Raw genomic sequence first — 24,257 nt, 5'->3', positions numbered from 1 at the left:
ATAGGTATACATTGTTTATGCAAAGTATCAGCATAAGACATTTAAACAAAATGGGGCCAAAAAGTTACTCCATACAAGAGAGCAAAGAGTTGAACTGAGAACCTGCCAGGACAGATAGGGAATATGCTTAGATCTTATTGCTAGTCAGTGTATAGTAAACCATTTTGATATATGTGGAGGAAACGCCTGTTTAGATTGTAAGCTCTTTCGATCAGGGACTCTTTGTGACTCTGTACAGCGCTGCGTAGCGCTATAGAAATAAGGAATAGTAGTAAATAAAAATGAACCGTAACGTTATTACTGTGGAGCCTCCTGAGCAGGAAGGAATATGCGCTGAATCCCGCTCAAGTCCTGCACTGCAGCACAAACCTCCTCCCATTCCTTTGAACACCCGCCCCACCTTCCTCACTCATTTGCATGGCCGGTGTGTCATTGGTTTGTGGCTGGAGAATTCCCGCCTAGCCGTCACACAATAGCCAATCGGAAGCTGGCTGGCTACCGGGAAGTTGGTGCTGGCAGGCAGGTGCTGGACTGGGGGGCGGGGGAGCGCGAGACTTACTTTAATGCTAAGAGGTTCCCTGGGCAGCGCGTGTATCCAGCCTGAGCTCGAGCCCTAGCGATGCCGCCCTTGAAAGTTTGCATTATTGGCTCCGGGAACTGGTAAGTAGTATCGGCAGGGTTCTGTCGTTACTTTGTCCCGGGGGATGAAGGCTGGCGAAGTGGCCCTGCATGTTTTTAATTACTCCCCTCTTTAAGGGCCGAGCCGGATGCAGAGCTCAGAACCCGTCTAGTAGCTGTTGCACAATAGTTGCTTTCAAAAGTAGGAAAGACCTTGGCCGTAAAAGTAACTTATGCATATCCCGCCTCTGATGTTTATTTTGCCATATTTATTTCTTATGCATCCAATATAAATAGAATTTTTAAAATATGTTGGTGAGACAGTTGTATTGCACTTTATGATTTTGTATTTGATTGTTTTCCTTTAAACTTTTGTGAAATTGACGTGTACAGCTTGGTCATAAGAAGGAGACCTCTTTTTGTCCCCAGGGGTTGGGGTGGGGGAGAAGGACAGATAAATTATAGTTACTCCTAGTAGAGTACTTAGAGAAGAAAGAGGACTGGACTGTTATGAAATGCCTTTTGTACCTGCTGACTGCCAAAGCATCTGAGAAGAAATTGTAAATAGTTCTGCAGTTAACCAAACTCCAAAGTTTAATAATGAGTTTGAGTTCATTCAGTTATACCTTGGACTTGGCCATTTCTTCAGCATGAGAGCAAAGCCTAGGAACGTTGCTGCCTACGTTGGCATTGGAGCGCTGACATCACTTCTGGGTCCTGCGCCTAGGAAGGAATGTCAGAGGGCAAGCCGACAGTGACGTGGGCATGCTGCTCGCATTGGAGAAGTTAAAAAAAGGTACGGGAAACAAGAAGGGGCACGTGTGCATGGCAGGGGGGCGGAGGAGGGGCGCCACTCACCCTAGCTACGCCACTGATTGAGACCTAGGATTGTAGGCTTACCGGAGTTATTTGGCCCCAGCCTATGCCCTGGACTGTGAGTTTCTGAAAGTGGGAAATATTCTTTTTGTGAGCCCTGGTTGCGGGTGACCTGACTCCAAAGAGCTGACCGGAGCCCAAATTGTGAGCGTGAGGCAGGAATCCAGGGCTACATAAGTTTAAATATGGATGGAAAAAGACTGAAAGAGTTTCAAAACTGTTCTTCACCGAAAAGGTAAAAACACGATTTCATTATTGACAAAAAACCTTACAAAAATGTTTACATCATAGACATAGAAAAAAATCCACTTAATTGGGAAAATGTGACTTGGTTGATGTCCAATAGAAGATAGTGTACTTTTTATATCTCAGGATGTCAACTCATATCAAACGCTTAACTGCCCATGACTGACACTGGCCAGCGTTTCGCTTGACTTCTTCAGGGCCACTGGACAAAAACTAGAGCACAAAACATAGTAATTATGTTGACATCTATGGATATAAACAAAAAACCCCACCTTGATTTTTACCTACTTCTGACTCTTGGGATCCTGTGTAATCAGCAGGCCTCCTTTCACATTCATTCACAAAATGGTGTTTATTTATAATGTTGACTTCAGATGCTATCATAATCTCTGCTCCTATCAGAGTACAGAAAAAAAAAGTTAAAATCATCCCTATGAGGATTTGTCACAGTTTAGAAGAAATAGTTCCAATCAATTCTGCTGTTTAATAATAATAACTTTATTTTTCTATACCGCCATAATCTTGCAACTTCTAGGCGGTTCACAAAGAAGAAGAGCTGTACAATCAGCGAATTACAGTAGATGAATGCAAGGTGGTTGAAAGACAACTAGCAAAAAAATGGAGGTTGTTTTGAAAAACAAAGAGGTTACTCCAGCTCTATTTTGTGAATCCCTTTACAGCTGTTAGAGGATCTGGGGATAGAGGACACGCATTGTTTCATTGTTTTAAGGTCACTAGTGATATAGATTCACAAAGGGATCCGATCCGATCTGTGTCCAAGGGGCTGATTCACGAATCGCCCTCATGCAAATAGACCCTTGGGCTCCAAGCGAAAAATCCACTCTCTTATTAACATCCTGCATTGATCTCCTCTTCTTGATGGCAATACTCTCTGTAAAGCCAAACACCACAAGGAGTTAAACTCATGAACTGCTTCTCTACAATGCATCAGAAATGGTGTCATTTTTTCAGTTTTAATGTTACTCTTATGCTCAAGGGCAAACCATACAGTAAACCACATAATCAGTCTGACATAATGTAGTATGTATTAGAAAATATTATCACTGGGATTGAGAATCAATGCAAACAGAGGTTGCAATTGTGATCTCACAGGTGGAACAGTGTCCACAGGCCATATGTCCTGTAGTGTTGTTTAATTGAAGTGAAGGACTCAATAGTTAGTCAGTGAATTCTGGTAAAGTTGCAACTATATGTCAATATTTCCTGATTGCTTGAGCTGTTCTTGATGCCATGACAGTTGTGCTTCAAAACACGTCAGAACATCGTTGTTATCACCTCCTTTTCTATTCGCTGACAAAAGCAAATCTCTGCTGATAAAATTTTGCACATTCATCACGATAAGTCTTTGGATATTCTCTATTGATGAACCTATCATATAACACTTTTGCTCGCTTCTTGAAGTCTTTATTATCAGAACAATTTCTGCAATACCACAGAAACTGCAAAAAAGTGAGGCCGTCTTTTAAAGCAGGAGGATGATTACTAGAATAATCTAATAAAGTATTTCTATCTGTCTTTTCAAAAAAGAGTGGGTTTTACTGTGTTGCCTTCTTTCAAAATTTTCACATCTAGAAAGGAGATTGCGTGAGTGAAAATTGTAGTGTATCAGTTTATCAGGGCATGAGTTCAATTAATTTATGTAAAGTAATTTTTATTGGAACAGACAAAAGCACAAGTGCCAAGATTCAGCCAAACAAGCAGTGCTGCAAAGAAAACAGTTTTATACCAACCAATAAATCCCCCCTCTCCCCCCATCTCCCCTACCCACACACAGACCGGAGTCCCCGAAATACAAAATTAAAAAGAACAACACAGATAAAATAGCTGTAGACACATTCAACAGTTTAAAACTCTACTGCGCGCCGCAGGAGTCATGGTATTCCATAAACGTTCCCAGGTAGCCGTAAATCGCTCCCCCCGTACTGTGGAAAGGTCAGGCACCTCGCGGCGCTCCCAAGTCGGCAACAAAATCATCTGAGAGCGCCACATAAAGATAGTAGGGGCATCATTGTCCAGCCATTTTAGAAATATACATTTCAGGGCATATAAAATGGACCACCGCAGAAAAGCCTTAAGTCCCAGTGGCCGCGGATGGTAGGAAGGAGGAATGCCAAACAAAAGGAGAGGCTGAGGTCGTATAGTCACATTCCAAAAAGTCCCTATGAAAGTAAAAAGTTGTGTCCAAAAGGCTTGAACAGCCGGGCAAGACCACAGCATATGTCCCAGAGCAGCAATCAATTAATTTATAAACTCCCTCAGACTGTCTTAAATATCTCCCTATACCAAAAAAAAGCATCAGTGAATCTCATCCACATCTTCTTCACCTGTAAAAAATGGGAAGAATTGTAATAATAATAACAACTTTATTCTTCTATACCGCCATAGTCGAATGACTTCTAGGCGGTTCACATCAAAAAAAGGCTGGACAATCGGCGAATTATATTCCAAGGAATAAAGTTGTACACACATTGTTCTTCAAAATGTATCAAAAAAGATTAGCTATAGAAGGTGCCATTGTGACACGCATAGCTCCACCAGAATCTGTTGTAATAATCTGTCATTGTATAGAAAAAAGTTCCTCTTCATAGCTATAGATGCTAGGTGAATAATAAACTCATCAGAGACCTTGCTGGTGTTGGTTTGATCCAGATGTGTTTTCACAACTTCTAATGATTCATCCTGGAGGATTACTACGTACAACGATACAATATCCATGGTAGCTAACCAACAGTCGGTTATTTCACAATTGATGTTTGCTAAATTCTTCATAAAATCAGTACAATCCTTGATGGATGATTTACTATTCTCCACCAGTGGATACAAAAAAAACAACAGTCAGCATACATTGAAAGGGGTTTCAGAAGAGAACAGTGGCTGGAAACTACTGGGTGGACCTTTGGTAATATGTATAACACTGGAATTCAAGGATTCCCCACATCCAAAAACTGGAACACTTTTCCAGTAAGAAAATCACAGGTATAACCTGCCATAGTTGCCTCATAAATCTCAGCTGCGGATCAAAAGTTGGATCGGTCGTCGGTTCTCTGTATTAATTTTTATTTAATACAGGCAGTCCCCAGGTTAAGAACGAGTTACGTTTTTAAAGCTGTTCTTAAATTGCATTTGTATGTAACTCAGAACTTGTAGATTTTAAGATTTTTACTGCTGCCAAAAGGGCCAACTGTACCTACCAGTATTCCCTCTAAGGTACAGCACTCGCAACTTCACACTGTTCTTAATGTGGCCACGCATCATTCCTGAATCTGCTTCAGGAGAAGTGTAGGAGTCTATGCCACTAGAAATACTGCTCAGTGAAATCAAATGAAGCAGTGACCGCGTTCTTAAGTATGAGTCATACTTAAGTCGGATGTCTGTAACTCGGGGACTGCCTGTAATTCATTGAGAACTTATGTTGTAACCTAACCTGTCTTGAATTACAATTGCTCCACCCAAAGGCATGAAAGTTTTCAATGTTGAGTTGATTTAGAGAGATTTATGAGAACATTTGCAACTTAAACTTGTTTTCCTCTGACAGAGAAACTGAAGAAATTGATCACTCTTTAGTGAAGAATAAGTCCAGGTGGATCCCTCTGGAGCCACTACAACCTGTGCTTGTAATTCCGGTGCTGTATTTCCTTAGCAGGGTAGGCTATAGGAGATGGGCCACCATTGTTCTTTAAGAGTTCAGTTTTTTGTATGAGTCAGCTCCTGAATCTAGGGATTGTGTTTCTGGTACTGGTTCTTTATTTGGTGTGGGGATTTTAGGAATTTTGTGGGTGTTTCATTTGGATTGTCTGTTGGAGTTGTTTTGTTTTTTTTTTGGGGGGGAATAGGGGGTTGCTATGTTGCATGTTCATGTCCCCTACTCCTATCCAGGAGGCTGCTAATTTACCTGGATACAGGTTCAGGAGAAGTTCTACAGGATGAAAATTCCTCTCCTAAGCTGTAAGACAGGGGTGTCCAATGTCGGTCCTCGAGGGCTGCAGTCCAGTCGGATTTTCAGGATTTCCCCAATGAATATACATGAGGTCTATTTGCATGCACTGCTTTCATTGTATGCTAATAGATCTCATGCATATTCATTGGGGAAATCCTGAAAACCCGACTGGATTGCGGCCCTCGAGGACCGACATTGGACACCCCTGCTGTAAGAGAAGAGTTTCTTGTCCTGGTGTGTAAAAATTGGACATAAAACACTACAGACTTTTTAAACAAAATCTTTGAGATTTATTATAATAAAGGCAAAGTAAATCCATAAAGTAGTTATGTGTTCAATTGGAAGAGATATGAAACTCGCATCTCTTTAATAGAATCTAGTCAAAGCTATACATTTTATCCTTTCTCTGACATTAACATACAATAGTCTGACGTGTAAGCTTCCTAAACATGTATATCCTGAAGAGCCTAGTTCATTTACAAAAACGTATTTTTCCCCAAATAATTATCCAAATTAACCCTTGATAGTCTGAACTAAAGATAAATTGCTTATGACATCTAATAGATGTCAGTGTTACTCCTTTTCTCCATATAAGAACTGACATTTGTAACCTTCAGCTATACATTATGTCAGTGGAAAGATTCTACTTCCTGGGTTATAAAAACAGACTTCTTAACATTTGTGTACACTCCTAATTAACTTTTTGTATGTTCATTATCTATAAGAAACAGTGGCTTTCACAAGGCATTCACATAATTATGTGTAAGTATATATATATATAAAGACAGTTTTCCTGTTTCCTCCAAAATCTTTATGTTTCTCTTCCAAGATCATTTAAACAATGGTATATGGATTTACTTAGGTCTTAGAAGTCACAAGTCAAACTTTTGAACTTCCTTAGCATCAGCAATTTAAACCTTCTAATCCTTAATTACAATTGCCTCAGACTGTGTCACTATAGATCCATCTGAGTCCCAAATCTTTAATATACACCTTATTTTGATTCATTCTTAACCTCAATTTTCTGCGACACCTTATCCATCGCACCTGTAAGTTTCTGAAATTCTTCAACACTCCGAAAGCCTGCCATTTTAAAAGTTTTTTAGACAAACTCTAGCCTTTCAGTCAGGGAGAATGAACTCTTGGATGTGTTCTCTGATTGCCTACTCCCAATCTTACTACGAGTTTAGAAAATCACTGAAAACCTATATGTTTGGTAAATTTATGCGATGACTTTGCTTTGTATCACTCTACATCAGTGTTTTTCAACCGCTGTTCCGCGGCACACTAGTGTGCCGCGAGATGTTGCCTGGTGTGCCGCAGGGCCGCCATCAGGGCAGTACTACCAGTCCTGCATTCAGGGGCCCGGAGCTGACAGGGGGCCCGAGGCAGGGGTGCTAGTAGCTCGCCAAGGCAAAGTGAGTCGATCACCCAGGACTCACTTTGTCTTGGCGATCTAATCTATCGAGCCGATAAGTCTTCTCCCCGACGTCAATTCTGCAGTCGGAGAGGAAGTTCGGGTCAGCCAATCGCTGCCTGGCTGGCCGGAACTTCCTCTCCGATTGCAGAATTGACGTCAGGGAGAGCATGCGTCGGCTTTGGGGCCTGTTATCCATCGGTGGGTCCTGTTCCCCGATGGCAGCGGCAGTGGCAGTGGCTTGGGGAACGGCAGGGAGAAAGAAAGAAAGGGGGCAGGCAGGGAAACAGAAGGAAAGAAGAGAAACAGAAAAAAAGAAAGAAAGGTCAGGGAGAGAGGAAGAAAAAGTTGGGGGAGGGAATGAGGTGTGGAGGAGAGAAAGCATACAGGCTGATAGAAGGGAAGAAAATTGGATGCACAGTCAGAAGAAGAAAGTGCAACCAGAAATCACCAGACAAGGTAGGAAAAATTATTTTATTTTAAATTTAGCAAAGTGGAGGCAGTATTACCACAGTTTTCAAAGGAATTTGCCCAAATAACTTAATAGTTAACTGGGTAAATTCCCAGAGATGAAAATTTCCCTTCACTTACTATGCACAGTTCTGAATTTATATCTGCTGTCTATATTTTACAATATGGTCACCTTTTACTAAACCGCAATAGTGGTTTTTAGCGCAGGGAGCCTATGAGCGTCAAGAGCAGCGCTGGGCATTCAGCGCAGCTCCCTGCGCTAAAAACTGCTATTGTGGTTTAATAAAAAGGATGGAGGGTATATTTGTCTATTTTTGTATGCTATAAAAACCAAATACAGAGAGAGACTGAGAGCTGTTGACGAAGAGCTACGTGTGTGTCTTTCTTCGATTCCAGCCAGAATATCAGCTTTGTGTTCAGCCAAACAGGCCCAGGTTTCGCACTGAATAAAGTATTTTATAATTTTTCACTATTCTGTTTACTTAATATTTCATAATAAAGTAATTATAAAATACTTTCTTTGTGTTTATTTGATTCCTATTCAAGAGAATTACTTTATATATAGTCAATATAGGCACAGAGTTAAATTTTTTAACATTTTCTAATGGTGGTGTGCCTCGTGATTTTTTTCATGAAACAAGTGTGCCTTTGCCCAAAAAAGGTTGAAAAACACTGCTCTACATTATATCATATTGTATTTTATGGCATTGTATTCTACTGATTTCTACTGTATCTTGCATCTTCACTGATATGCTTCAGTTCTCTTGTTGTGAACCGCCCGGATCTTCTGGTTGGGCGGTATATAAGAAATAAAATTATTATTATTATAAGGTAGACGGGCTATACATAACATGTAGCATTGTTGCTTGTATTGATTTGGATCTCTTTTTATGCATTTGTTGTGTATGTTTTTGTCTATCAATAAAAACAAATTTGATGGTAAACAGCTGGTCTTGACAGAATTTCATGCGTGGTTAGACCACAAAAGTATGAACATTTTTCAAAATTGTACCAAGGCTGGAATAGACGCCACGCCATAGTAATTTGCAGAGCAGACAAGAGTGGAGCAATTGCAATTCAAGACAGGTCAGATTATGACAGAGAAGTAAATTATGGTGCAATAAAAGCTCAACTTTTATTGCACATTGATAAAATCCTTGCAAATGTCAGCACTTACACATGTAATCTGGTATTTCAGAACCTAGGGGTCTAAGTGCCAACACATAGATATGTATGTGTGTGATACGCTGAGCAAGGAATTCCAGTAACATTGCCGCACACAGAGCCACAACACGCTTTGCTGATAACCAAAGAAGTTTATTTGCACTGTAAACTGATCCTGTTACTTCACAGGGTTGAGGAGCAGTTAGGCTTTTCAACCAACAAGAGTTAAATGTTCTAAACAGAAGCACTAACTGCCCCACCCCAAACACAGGGGTTTGCCAAAAGTCTCTTTAGCACAGTTTTAACTCTGTCTTAGAATACAGGTCTTCGCTATTTTAAGGGCTTACCTTAGCCACACTACCAAGAACCTGTCTCTCCCTTCATTCGTTTCCAGGACTCCTCTCAGCTTTTAGCTAGGGAAAAGTTCTCTCTTACTGAGCTCAGGGAAGTCTCTTCCTTCTGGGACCTCTCCTCCCACCGGATAAACTCCTCCCTGATAAACTCCGTGCTAGGGCATTTTATCCTTCTTTCTAGCTGAGTCCCGCCCCACTGCCCTACATCATTCTCCCATTTCGCCTCAGCACTGAGCTGCTTAAGAACATAAGAACATAAGAATTGCCGCTGCTGGGTCAGACCAGTGGTCCATCATGCCCAGCAGTCCTCTCACGCGACGGCCCTCTGGTCAAAGACCAGCGCCCTAACTGAGACTAGCCCTACCAGCGCATGTTCTTGTTCAGCAGGAACTTGTCTAACTTTGTCTTGAATCCCTGGAGGATGTTTTCCCCTATGACAGACTCCAGAAGAGCGTTCCAGTTTTCCACCACTCTCTGGGTGAAGAAGAACTTCCTTACGTTTGTACGGAATCTATCCCCTTTCAACTTTAGAGAGTGCCCTCTCGTTCTCCCTACCTTGGAGAGGGTGAACAACCTGTCTTTATCTACTAAGTCTATTCCCTTTATTATCTTGAATGTTTCGATCATATCCCCACTTAGTCTCCTCTTTTCAAGGGAGAAGAGGCCCAGTTTCTCTAATCTCTCACTGTACGGCAACTCCTCCAGCCCCTTAACCATTTTAGTTGCTCTTCTCTGGACCCTTTCAAGTAGTACTGTGTCCTTCTTCATGTACGGTGACCCTATTTTAGTCTAGCCTTACTTGCATACGTTCCAGTTCAGCATGAACTTGTCTAACTTTGTCTTGAGTCCCTGGAGGGTGTTTTCCCCTATAACAGCCTCTGTAAGAGCGTTCCAGTTCTCTACCACTCTCTGGGTGAAGAAGAACTTCCTTACGTTTGTACGGAATCTATCCTCTTTCAACTTTAGAGAGTGCCCTCTCGTTCTCCCTACCTTGGAGAGGGTGAACAACCTGTCTTTATCTACTAAGTCTATTCCCTTCATTATCTTGAATGTTTCGATCATGTCCCCTCTCAATCTCCTCTTCGAGACTTGGAGTCCACTTGCTCTTGGGCTAGCTCCCCCTGCTACTCAAAGGTACATGTCAGCACTGGTGAGGGAGGATCCCTGACCCCGTCCCAATGTGCCAGTTTAGAAACTTTTATATGTCTGTTTCCAATTAAATACAAAGTCTGCAATCATACAGCGCAATCAATTGGGGGGGGGATACTAGGGGATTAAGGGGCTGGTCTTCCCTAACCCATCCTGTAGGATGCTGACAAAAACAAGAACTTGTATAAAATCTGTAAGTATCTGAGAAACGGCCATAGATCTCCACATTGATTACTGTGATGATAGACGTGCAGACATTTTCCCTTCTGAAATGGGGAAAACACGTACTGTTCTAGTCTCTGGGAAACCACGCCCCTTGCCATATGCATGCATTTACACATTTTATTTATTTAATTTTCTATACCGTTCTCCCCGAAGACCTCAGAACGGTTTACATGAATTTATTCAGGTACTCGAGCATTTTTCCCTGTCTGTCCTGGGGGGGGGGGGGCTCACAATCTATCTAATGTACCTGGGGCAATGGGGGGGGGGATTAAGGGGCAAATTTTATAAGAAGCAGCCAAAAGATAGGCACCGTTCAGCGCCATTCAAGCACAATTGGGTGCTGTTTAGTGAATTCACGCCGAGCGGCACCTATTTTGGAGGCGCCCAGTAAAAAGGCCAGCTCTAGGCACAACTAAAAGTTAGGCGCCCATGCGAGCGCTTAAGCACGCTTTAAAGTGATTCTGTAAGAAGGCGCCTAACACACGTTTCAAGTTCAAGTTTTATTTTTCTTTGATGAATCGCTTATTTAGTTTTACTAAGCGAGATACAACATTAATAATAATTTTAAAAAAGCATGTATTTAAACATATCGTTTAAAATTTAAAATAATGGGTTAGACCGACAGACTTAGACTAATAAATACACAAGGTAAGTAGGGGTTGAACTACAATTCAATATTTTAAAGAACTGAAGAGAGCCATAAATGGAAAGAACATTAGGGAGGGAAAAGTGGAAGCCTGAAGAAAAAAAACAAAAACTAATGTGAAATTTGAACATAATTTAAAGATTAAAAGCATCTTTAAAAAGGAAACTCTTTAAGTTACTTTTAAAACGACTCAAATTATTTTCCTCTCTCACATGCTGAGGTAAAGTGTTCCAAAGTTGCGGAGCCATGACTGAGAATATATCATGCCGTCGAGTTCTAATAATTTTCAAGGAGGGGACTACCATGAGCTTTTGGTTAGTGAACCGGAGGGAACGCAATGTACTATAAGGGATGAGTAATTTATTAATAAACTAGTCTTTAAGCCCGTTGCATTAAAGAGTTCTAGAATATGTCTGTCTTTCTTTCTTTCTGTCTCTCTCCCTCCCGCTGTCTGTCTTTCTATCTGTGTCTCTCCCTGCCCCCTATGCAGCAGCATTTCTATCCCCCTCACTTACCTGTGCAGTAGCCAGGCAAAATTTGATAAAATATGGTTGCCAGTTATGATCCGGTCTGGTCAGTCTGGTCACTACAGTCCACTGTCGCCCATTATCTCTCTTCCCGTTCATGGGTCCTGTATTTATCTAGCCCCTTCCCTTCAGGCCCGTTATCCTCCTTCCAAATGGCAAAGTCTCCCTTCCCTTACGTAGCTGCTGTATCACCTCTCTAGCCCCTCCCCCACGGGCCCGTTATTTCGCCAGCTTCCTCTTCCCTCCCGCTCCCGCATCACTTATATTGTGTCCGTCCAACCGGGCCAGGTGCGAGTCGGTGGCGCCCAGCCCATGCAGAAATAGGAAGTTGCATCGGCTAAGACGGGCCCTGATGGGACTGAAGGAAGGCCCCGGGGCCGTCCGGAGGTGTTCATCGTTGTGGCCCCCATGGCAAGTCTGGAGGGCGGGAAAGAGCCGGAGCTGTGGCGGCACTGAGCGCGCATGTGAGAGTGGAACAGGGGGAGGGGGTTGGGGTTGCGGCGCGTGATCTTCTTAGCAGCTCTGACGGACGGATGGACCCTCGCTTTCTCGTACTTCGCTCATGGAGGTGGTCGGCAGCTGGCTGCGGTCCCGGCTGGAGTCCTGGTGACGTAGTAAGCGCACATGCGCACTCTTGCCAGCACAGCGCGACAGATCAGGGATCAGGGAAGCACGGGCTAAGAGTGCGCATATTAGATTGGGGTTCATTAGTGGAAAGGGTTTTAAATACTAGGAGGAAAATTTTAAAAGTAATACGGTGCTTAATTGGGAGCCAGTGGGATTTAATCAGAAGAGGAGTGACTTCATCATATTTTTTCCCGTTATGAATGAGTTTAATGGCAGTGTTCTGAATTATCTGAAATCGCCTCTTTTCTTTTTGTGTGATGTTAATTAATAAAGAATTACAATAATCAAGTTTAGCAATAATTTAAGAATGAATTAATATATTTAGTGATTTTGGCTCTAGAAATTTAGAGATCGAGTGAATCATTCGGAGTCTATAAATGCAAGATTTTATGGTATTACTTATGTGCCTAACATGCAAAGCGCGTATTTTTTTGAAGGCGCTTAAATTTTTAGAGGCGCCTTGTTACAGAATTGCACTTTCTTGATAGGCGCCTATGTTTCAATCGGTGCTGATTAAGAAGCTTAATTGAGCTTGTTAGGCGCCTAACTAGTTGAGTGCCTCCGAAATAGGTGCCTAACTTTAGGTACTGGTTACAGAATTTGGGCCTAAGTGACTTGCCAAGGGTCACAGGGAGCAGCGTGGGTTTGAAGCCACAACCCCAGGGTGCTGAGGCTGTAGCTTTAACCACTGCACCACTCTAGAAATCAGAATGTAGTAAAAATGAGCCAAATAGAGGACAATTGAGCCATTGTGACATCACTGATGAGGTTGGCTCTTAGGCATTGGTGGAATGAGGCATTATGATGTCACAATACCAGCTCTGGTTATCAGAGGCTGAAGCTTTTCACACTATTTGTTTATTCTGTTTTCTATACCATTCTCCCAAGGGAGTTCAGAATGATTTACTTGAATTTATTCAGATTCTCAAGCATAATTCCCTGTCTGTCCCAGCTGGCTCACAATCTATCTAATGTACCTGGGGCAATGAAGTGACGCCCAGGGTCACAAGGAGTAGCATGGATTTGAACCCACAATCTCAGGGTGCTGAGGCTGTAGCTTTAACCACTGTGCCACACTTCCTCCCATGTAAATCCTGGCTTTCTAAAACTGGACTTTAAACATTTATTTGATATACTACTACTATCCATTCAGTCGTGTCTGACCCTTGGATACTCTGTAGGCCAGTCCTCACTATGCTTCCCTGTTTTTCACGGCTTCTTTCAATTGCTTGATGTTCATTCCCATGTCTTTGGTCTTCCCCGCTTCCTTTTACCACTGACCATTCCAAGTTGCATCTTCTTTTCTAGTGAATTCGCCGTCATCACTTGTCCAGTTTGTCTGTTAATCTTACCTTCCAGGGACAACTCTGGGTTTATATGATCAAGATATACACATGTAAATCGTGAATAGGACTGCTAAAGTAAGGGCCCTAATCTAAATTAGAAAGATTATGTTTGATCTGTACATAAGTTCGCTCCCACGTGCCTTACTCTGCTCCCGCTCTGCCCCGAGTGCTCCCGGTCCGTGGGGGGAGGTGTTGAGGTCCGTCGAGAGGTAAAAGAAACTGAAACCGGCAAAAACAAACTTTTAAACTGTTGGGGAGATTCCGCTGAGCCTTCTAACTGGCTCAGCGGTGCACCGTCGGGAGGGGAGGGGGCGGAGTTCGCTCCCATGCCCAGAGTGTGCCTTGCTCTGCTCCGAGTGCTCCCAGTCCGTGGGGGGAGGTGTTGAGGTCCGTCGAGAGGTAAAAGAAAATGGAGGTAACTCTACCTCTATTGTATGCAGATGTATCTCATGCATATTCATTGTGGATATCCTGAAAACATGACTGGCTAGGTTTGTCCTGAAGACTGGGTTGAGAACCACTTCTCTAAACCCCTACAAAAACACTCCTGACCTTGGGTAAGTCACTGTCTCCCATTGCCTCAGGTACCCACTTAGACTGTAAGCTCCCTAGGGCAGGGACCTGAGTGTCTGAATATGTACCACCAGTGTATAATGCTTTATAGATCCATTAGCTCTATAAAATTGAGCATTATTACAAATTACAATCAATTAATATACCTAATGAAGGGTCCCTTTTATCAAGCTACGCTTGAGGTTTTTAGCTCGAGCCGGCGTGGTAAATGCTCCAACTCTCATAGAATTTCTGTGAACATCAGAGCACTTACCTCGCCAGCCCGCGCTAAAAACCTCTAGCGCAGCTTTATATAAGGTGGGGGGGGGGGTTAAATTAAAGGAAATATCCAGCTGTGGGCTGTAAATTCATAATAACCAAACATGCTTCTACTTGTCGTCAAAAACAAAACTGGTACATACGTGTAACACAAACATTAATACAGGGGCATTGCAACAAGTGCCCAGAGGAAAAAAGAAACTAATAAAATAAAAAATGAGGAGGAAAATGTCTTGGATCCAACCTCCACCCTACAGTGACAGGGTAAACCTCATAGGCATAAAAACCCTCCTCGCAATGCAAGTAAATCCACTGAAATTCCTCAGATCAACAAATAACAGGCTTAACTGTGTTAAAGGTCTGTTACACCATGACATTTTTATTTTTTAATTGCACCTGTTAACAGACAATTTACATTTTTGGCTGCATATCCCCATTAGCTTCAGCTAGCAGAAGAGTTTTCCAGTTAAACTCGGTGCACAGTTCCCTAGCGTACACATAAAAATTATATTTACCCTTCATGCAGTAAATAAATTGGATGTGAGCAATGTATGCGCAAGAAATATGTGCAGACACGGGAGAACATGCCGATTGCCACTGAAACATGCATAAAGTGTGCATTAAAGGCAGATTGTACCAGGAGGCGGAGGAGCATGCGCATTAGCCCCCAAAATCTATAAATAGTACACAAAATTGTGCACTATCCATGTTAGATCTCCAAGTCTGTAGGGAAGGAGGAGCTGGTGAGATCCACATAAATAAAATACTTTTAAGTACAATCAAGGATGCCCATTTGATAAATTCATTCAATCCTTTTTTGAGTGGTTTGGTCTCCGGGAAGATTACAAAAATATACTGGAACTTGTGCTTGACCAGAGACCTCTTGGATATGAAGATAAAGATATGAGTCCAAAAAGCCGCTTTGAGTGGGCATGTCCAGAATATGTGTCCTAATGATGCATTCAGACGTCTGCATTTTAAACAACACCTCTTTGCAGTGATCTGAAATAAAGATAAGGGGTGCAATGTAAAGGCGTAATAATCTTGTATTGCATTTTCCATAGAGTCATATTACAGCAAAAAGATTTCAACATTCCCAATGAATTCTTGCTAAGATCTTCCAAGTCTGTAGCTCAACAATTCGAGTGTTCTTTAAGGTGCATGTGGTAATATCTATCTGAGCGTCCAAAATATATGCTGATGATAACAGTTCATGGGTCTCTGAGATCAAATAGGCCAACTCCAATGTGCTGATATAATAACACAACTGAAAGTATGGAAAAATGTCGCTGGGCACAAGTTGGAATTCCTCTTTCAGTGTCTGAAAAGGTTTCATTGTTCCCTCATCTGTTAATACTCGGAAGAGATATTTGATGCTTTTCCTCTCCCATCTCAAGAATGCTGGGCTATCTCATCCTGGCAGGAATGCCCTATTGTGATGAATGGGTAGGAAATGACATTTATGGATCCATTTCCAAACCCTACTCAATGATGCAAAAAAAATACATAGTCATTTGCTATTGAAGAGGTTGGGGGCAGACTAGCATGGAGATATGTTCTAAAATGATCTTTGCCCAACACAGATAACTAGCAAAGTATTGGAAAAGTCATTAGTGTTGCAAAACCAATCGTTAAGGTGACTCATTCCACAGCCATTGCGCATGCAATTTAATTGAATAGCTAATTAGCACCAATCATTAGGTCCTTAATGATCAAATATTGATGCTAGCTGGGATTAATTTAAATTAACGTATGTGTATTTAGGCACAGAATTTGTGCATAAATTTTACATGCAACACCAAAGTGAGGGTGCAGCTATGGGAAGGTCATGGGCAGATCAGAGGGGGTTCCTGCAATTTATGTACACTATTTAGAATAAGGAGGGGGGGAGGATTCACGCCTAATTTAGGTACAAGCATTTATACCAGGGTTTAGTTGGTGTAAATCCTCGTAGCTTAAGGTAGTTCTGGGTGCCGTTTATAGAAGAGTGCTTTCTTTTTTCTGGCATCGATTTTTGGGTCCATTTATAGAATTTGGTCTAATATGCCGAGCTTATTTTCTTCAGTGCCATAGGCTAATTGGAATCCCCTTTCTCATAACTTTCATACTTTGAGGGGATTTTCTTCTCATATTTGATGTTGGATTTGTTAATGGATGCACGCACTGGATAAAATGCAGCAGATATATCAAGCAGTACTACAGTAAACCGACATTCAATTAACTGGCACTCTAAACCAACCAGCAAAAAATGTCTTCTGCGCTCCTAAGACAATGTCCAAAGTGGTGCTCCTGACTCAATAACTTCCCCTTCCTCCCTTCTTCCAGCCCCAGAGACATCAGCAGCCACAAATCTCCCTCTCTCCAGCTCACAAAGCATCGCGGCAGCCACTAATCTCCCTCCCTCCAACTCCTGGAGCATCGCAGCAGCCACCAATCTTCCTCCCTCCATTCCCGAAGCACCAGAGCCAGTCCTGACAACCCCCTCCCTCCATTCCCAAAGCAGCACAGCCGGTCCTGACAACCCCCCCCCTCCCTTCTTCCTCCCTCACCTAATGATGTAGTGACAGCTGGCAAGCATCGGTACACAGGCAGCTTGTGGCCAGCCCCAGGAGGACCCTTCCTCTGCCACGTCACTTCAATAATAATAGATGGGGTTCTAGCGAGTAACTAGACTATCTTAAAAATGTTCTACAATGATACCAGGCATATATAGAGTTATATAGAAACACATTCTTTTTACTGTTGGAAACTTTGCCCAGACTGCTAAAGTATTATGCTCTCATTTGGTAGATCAGTTCTACATACAGAATTTGCTGTCTTCAGGAGGTTGTTACTGGGGATCGATGCTCCTCTTTTATAATACCTCTTTGTCTCTTATTTCTCTTCTAGGGGTTCAGCTATTTCAAAAATCATAGGTGGCAATGTTAAGAAATCCAACAGATTTAACCCTGTGGTGAATATGTGGGTATTCGAAGAGCTCATCGATGGGAGAAAACTTACTGAAATAATAAACACTGAGCATGAAAATGTGAAATATCTTCCAGGACAGAAGTTGCCTAAAAATGTGGTGAGTTGTGCCATCTGGATTCATGCTCTAAACTAAACTAAACTAAACTAAACCTTAAGTTTATATACCGCATCATCTCCATGAATGTTGTGGAGCTCAGCACGGTTTACAATATAGGAAGAGAAGGAAAAAAAAGGTTTACATGAACTTATATATAGAAGAGAAGAGTAAGGGGAGATAGAATTACATTTTAGTGAAAAGCCATGTTTTCAGTTGCTTGCAGAATAATTGGAGGGAGCCCAGGTTCTGCAACGGGGTAGTAAGGTCGTTCCAAAGACCTGTGATTCTGAAGAGAAGGGATTTTCCCAGTTTGCCTGCATAGCGAATACCTTGTAGAGAGGGGAAGGATAATTTATACCTTTGGGTGGGTCTGGTAGAATCAGGACTCGAGGAGTTATAAAATAGTGGGATTAAGGGAGGAATACATTTTGTGACTCGAGAGCTGGAGTAGAATCTGTGATGCACTGTGGATGAAGATATAGCCAGTTTTCCTCCCTTCTGTGATGGACCTGTGGGGCTTGTTCAGCAATCTGAATAGAATGGAAGTAACTGAACAGGACCTGGGAATTATCATGCCAGTGGTTATTTGAAGATCTAAGGATTAACTTGTGAAGAGGAAGTTTAGTTTGTTTGCTGGAATAATTAATAAATTATCCTTTATTCTGCAACAACCGTGTTTCCCCGAAAATAAGACACTGTCATATTAATTTTGGGCCCAAAATTATTTTTGGGGTAGGTCTTATTTTTTTTCATGTACAGTGATCATCTCTCCCTTCCTCTCCTCCACCCCAATTCTTCCTATTTCCTTTCTCTCACCAACATGTGTAGCATCTTTCCTCCCCTCTCACCCATCCCCTTGTGCCTTCCCTCTGCAACATCTTTCTGTCTCTCCCTCCCTTCCCTTATGCAGTAGAACTGAAGTAAAAGGCTGCTTTGTTTACCTCATTGGAATAACTACAAGACGGCATTGTATCTTCCAAAACAGACAATATTTGTTTATTGTTAGTATAAAAAACTTACGGTATTACAGCAGCAAAGACATATTGGAAAAATGTATTGTCAGTTCAGAATATGCAATGGAGAGAAGAATGTGCACCCATATGCTTAGCAGGGGGCTAGCAGTTCCCCGTAGCATAAGTAAGTGAATCTCTCTGGCTTTACCTAGAATACACGTGTTTTTTATACAGAGCAATTCTTCCTTTGTTCCAAGAAAGTCCATCCCCGAATTCTGGTTATGTAATTCCCTATTGGTACATACAATAATGTAAAGCTAGCTCCTCCCCTCTGTCCACGCCTCTCTCACCTCCACCGGGGGCCTTGCAGAAACAGAGAACTGTTGTTGAACTTTCTTCTTTCAGCACGGAGACATGCAGCTGCTAATTAGAGGTTTTACAATTCTGTACATATTCGAGCTGGTGTCCTTGTAAGATGAAAAGTTGGCAAAGATGACCTTTCAACAATCCAGCTGTCTGGTTCCCATAGCTTGGTTGGGAGATAGGAAACCCATGGTTTGGTACCAAGTTCTTTCATCTCGTTACACCCACATGAGCAGAGCTCCTTGCTCATTATAAAAGTTTTATGGCTTTCTAGGGTGTCTGGCATATGAAGTCTATGAAGTCATACAGCACTGATAACAGTTCAGCAGAGCACTGATAACAGTTCAGCAGAACCTTGAAGGGATATCCTCCCAGCAGGGAAACAAGAACATCATTGTTAGCATTGCAAAAAGGGGCCTGGCTATGGGAAAATATGTCTGTAGTGTCCAGCATAGTGTCCAGCATACACAAGTGAAAAGATAGGTCTGTAGAGTCCAGTTGAATCATCTGTATGTCCAGGATATACATGTCAGAACCCTTGCAGCTTCTATCCCTCCCTCCTCTCCTCCCCCCCCGGTCGACCCTTCCATCTCTCCCCCACCAACATCGAGACCAAAATACCTTGTAACAAACAACAACTTTGGCAGCAATCTAGACAGGCTGCTTCGCAGCTTTCTCCCACCCAGGAGTTCCTCTGCTGCATCACAGATGATGTCATCAGCAATGCAGCACACGGAACGCCCGAGAGAAGGCCGCGAAGCAGCTGGTCTAGATTGCTGCCGACGTTGCCGTTTGTTGCAAGGTATTTCTGTCTCGCGGTTGGCGGGGGAGAGATGGAAGGGGTGTGCGGTGGGGGGATGCGGAACAGGGAGGGGCAGGGGGAAGCGCTGCTGCCAGTGACTAGGGCTTATTTTTTGGGGTAGGGCTTATATTAAGACCTACCCCGAAAATCATGCTAGGGCTTATTTTCGGGGTAGGTCTTATTTTTGGGGAAACACGGTACAAAAGCTGTTTAAAGATGGCAAGAAGTCAGGAGAGAAGCATGCAAGGCCAGGGTAGAACAGGTGGGTGGCAATGGGCAAATTTAGGGCAGGGAAAAGAAGTTAGGAACGTCACACTGGTTTCCAGGTCTAGGCTCATAAATCTATACAAATGAATGTCTTGCTTAAATTTATGAGCATAACTTTTAAACTCCTAAATTTAAAATGAGTTTTCACTATATATTCTGGTGGGAATCTCTATGTTACACCTTTAACATGGAATATTGCATGGCCATACAACAGGGACGCTACCGGAACTTTCTGGATGTTTGGGAGCCATTGGCTAAATTTTGTAAGGAGGAATAAATGAGTTTTATTTCATAGACATGTAAACATACACATCCAGGGAGGGTGGGGGGAGGAAAGGGAATTGGAATTTGATTTAGGGATTTCATGAATAGTTTTGTTAAGGTTTTATTTTAATTATATATTAGGTGGGAGGGTGGGGATAATATAATTGTACGTTGAAGTCTATAAGCTCCATTGTGCTTGTTTTGAATTATCCATATTTGTGAATCATTTGTTGCACAATTGTAGTTGAAAACTTAATAAAGAATTAAAAAAAACACAACAACAAACAACTTATTCTCCTAAGTTTTGTTGAAAATAAGATACAAAAGGGCCTGTTTACTAAGGTAGAGAGGGAATGCTGGACAGAGCCCCAGGAGTTCCAAGGAGCCTCTGCACTTAAGATGGGTTACTTTTGGCTGTTAACACGTAGCGCTTTTTAGTAAATATGACCCAAATTTACGAGTGTAACATAGGAGCGCATACAGAGTTACCAGATTTTTTGTTAAAAAAAAGAGGATCTGTGACCCTGCCCCATTCCGCCTCTGCCCTCATCCCTGCTCCATTCCAGCCCCCCAGCCCCATGCAAACCTCGTCTCTTCAGGCCCATCTTGAGGGTCTCTGCTCAACGCTTTTCAAATCTGGGACAAACTGCTGGGTTTTGAAAACCCGTCTGGACAGTCCTCTAAAAAGAAGACATGTCCGGGTAAATCCGGACCTGGTAATCCTAAGCATATATTTAGGATCTGAGCTGTTTTGAATGTCAGACTTTTAGATTGTAAGCCCTCTATGTAACTTGTCTTGTGTTACTACTGAGAGAGGTGTGAGCCAAATACAAAAAACTCCCAAAGGATGCAGCTCACAAGAAAAGAGTCTGCATTAGAGATCTACCGAAACCAAATCTAGGGCCCAATTTATCCTGCCTGCCCCCAAATAGGGACAGCCTCCACTCCCTCCCTCCCACTGTCCCCCCAACTGAAGGAGCTCAACTTCCTCCCTTCTTCCCCTCCTGAACAGAAGAAGCCCTCCTCAAGCCTACTGTATCACCATGGCTTAGTAGCTTGTAGGAGAAAGAGCAAATCCTAGTCACTTCTGTCCATGCCAGCTCAACTTCCAGAACTTCCAGCAGCAGTTTTCTGAGATTGCCACTGGAGGTTGTGGTGGCAGTTATGGGTTTGGAATCTGCACAGATACAACTGCAAAGATGCACAGGCAGGAGCAACTGGGAATTGCTGCTGCCCCTACAAGCCACTAGGCCATCAGGGTGGTCTGGGTGGCCTAGGGATTGCCTATGGGTGGGTCTGGGGGGTAGGGAAGTTGAGCTTTATTGGTTCCGGTGGGAGGAGGGTGTTGGAGAGCCAGGAAGCATAGAACCAAAAGCTTTGGCTTCATTTAAAAATGACCGTCCAGAAAAATCATTGTTTCGGGTAACTAAGGAATTGTTGGTACAGACTGAGTTAAATACTTTGCCGTTTCAGCTGAGCACTTGACAATCTTCTTTGCTAATAAGAAATCATTAAGCAACCTTTTCTACTCCACTGCAAATAACATCTAATGTTAATCCTATGGAGAAGGAATTAGTGCAGCAAGAATCAGCAACTGCTCTATCTGCTCAAGGGTTGGACGGGCTTTAACTTGTTAGATAATTATAGCTTAGAGAAATTTATTACCACATGTGCAGCTGACATCCTCCTATGTTGGACCTAATTCTATAAAAATTCATTATATGGAATCTCAAGTTTTTGCATCTTCAACTTCTTACCATGATTCATATACAGGCAGTTCCTGGGTTAAGAACAGGTTCCGTTTTTTTAAACTGTTCTTAAGTTGAATTTGTATGTAACTTGGATCCTAGTATTCTTCCCACCTTCTTCACCTCCTTGAGGCCCCTCTTGCATCTCTTTCCATCTATCCCACTGTTCCCTCTCTACCACCACATCCAACATTACTCCCTCTTCCCCATGCATCTCTACCTCACTCCTCTCCCACCATCATGTCCAACAATTCTCCTCTTTCTTCATCTCCCCATGTGCACCATCTCTCTTTCCCTCTCTCAGACACCCAATTCTCCCTTTCTGGTCCCTCACTCACCTCAGCATCTCTTTCCCTCCTGCCCTCAATTCTTCCATCCTATGGCTCATGCTCCTCCCTCCTTCCCTCCATTCTGTGCCCCTAGTACATGCCCCTCCCTCCTTCCTTCTATCATTTGTCCAAAGTTTGTGCTCACTTCCCGAGTCCCAGCATGCCCCTCTCCCTCCCTCCATTCTGTGCCTCAAGGAGAGATGGAAAGGAGAAGATAGTGGATGCTGCAGGTGGGCAGATCGGATGGGTCATGTGGACTTCATCTGCCATCATGTTTCTAAGAAAGTTTGGGATAAGTATATGAAAAAGGACATCAACTTGACATTGCAGCCTTCATGACCCATCAACCAACCACCCCAGTAATTCAAACACTCAATGGAACCTGGTCCCCATCCCTCTGGTCAGACCACTACACTTACAATTTCAACATCAACTGGACCAAGAACAAAACCATACCTAAATCCAAAAAAATAACATACACCTCACGCAAACATATCGAGCCAACCGTATTCTGGACAAAAATAGATGAAACACTCCAGGACTGCGACCCAAAAGACTTCATCTCTCACTGCAATAATCTAGCCACCAACATCCTGGACGAACTAGCCCCACTACAAACCAAAACTAGAATCAGTAGAAGATCAGACCAATGGTTTGACAACGATCTGCTCCAACTTAAAAGACAATGCAGACGATTAGAAAGAAAATGGAGAAAAACAAATCTAGATCAAATGAAAACCGCCTGGAAAAAAATTAACAAACAATATAAACTTCTACTAAAAGACAAGAGGAAAATTCACTACACAAATCTTATAGGCACAGAAACCCAAGATACCAAAAAACTATTCCAAATATTAAAAGACCTAACTGACACCAAACCCTACACGACCACTAACACCCCACCCCCCTCAGCTACCCTCTTAGCAGATCATTTCAAGAGCAAAATTACTAATGCCAGAGCCACCCTCAATTTTACCCCATCCCACCTAAACGAAATCACAATTCACCCCACAGAAAAAGAATCTACTGCAGCAGACAGAACATGGTCTCAATTCCCCAACATACAATGGTCTGAACTCAATAAACTCTACAAAAAAATACAGCCACACTTCCTGTGACCTCAACCACTGCCCATCATATCTCCTTCCCACCTCCAGTATAAAATTCCGTACTCTACTTCTGCAATGGTTACAAACTACACTCACAGATGGCATTTTCCCTACTGACCTCAGCGAAATCATCATTACTCCAATTCAAAAAGACCCCAAAGGACCAACGGACCAACCATCCAACTTCAGACCCATTGCCTCAATATCGCTATATGTCAAAATTACAGAAGGCCTAATAGCCAAACTCCTCACAAACTATCTAGACGACCATAACTTACTCCACCCCATGCAATCTGGATTCAGAACCAACTTCAGTACAGAGACATTACTAGGCTCCCTTATGGACACAGCCAGACAACATCTCAGCACAGGAAAAAAAATGCTTCTCATACAACTGGACCTGACTGCAGCATTTGACCTAGTTGATCATAACATTCTTCTTCAAATCTTGGATGCAATAGGTATCTTAGATAAAGTATATTCTTGGTTTGAAGGCTTCCTAAAATCCAGAACCTACAGAGTAAAATCAAACAAAGAAAAATCAGATCCTTGGTCAAACCCTTGCGGCGTACCACAGGGATCCCCACTATCCCCTACTCTCTTCAACCTATACACTGTCTCTCTCGGAGCATACCTGGACAATCTAGGCTCAACCACCTATAGTTATGCGGATGATATCACCATCCTCATACCATATGATCAGCCAAAGACCACCATGACAAACATACTACATCGAACACTAGAAACAGTTACGACCTGGATAAAAGAACACAAACTGAAACTCAACCCAGATAAAACTAAATTCATCCTCCTCGAAAATGACAAAGTCCCAACTATAACCAATTTAGAACTTAATTCAATGAACTATCCAATCCAAACCACCATAAAACTACTAGGAATG

General features: G+C 42.5%; 1 protein-coding gene across 1 annotated transcript in view; it reads left to right on the top strand.

Annotated features, from left to right (window-relative positions):
- Positions 1-512: 512 nt before the first annotated feature.
- The window catches only part of LOC117361138 (glycerol-3-phosphate dehydrogenase 1-like protein), a 48,004-nt gene continuing 24,259 nt past the window's right edge, over positions 513-24,257 (top strand). Inside the window, exons 1-2 of the mRNA XM_033946075.1 lie at positions 513-660; positions 17,344-17,521. Coding sequence (XP_033801966.1) covers positions 620-660; positions 17,344-17,521 — 219 coding nt within the window. The 5' untranslated portion in view covers positions 513-619. The remainder of the gene's footprint in view (positions 661-17,343; positions 17,522-24,257) is intronic.

This window comes from Geotrypetes seraphini, chromosome 5 (genome assembly GCF_902459505.1).
Source record: "Geotrypetes seraphini chromosome 5, aGeoSer1.1, whole genome shotgun sequence".
Lineage (NCBI taxonomy): Eukaryota > Metazoa > Chordata > Amphibia > Gymnophiona > Dermophiidae > Geotrypetes > Geotrypetes seraphini.
Note: the sequence above shows the minus strand (reverse complement) of the source record. Positions and strands in the feature narration are given on the sequence as shown.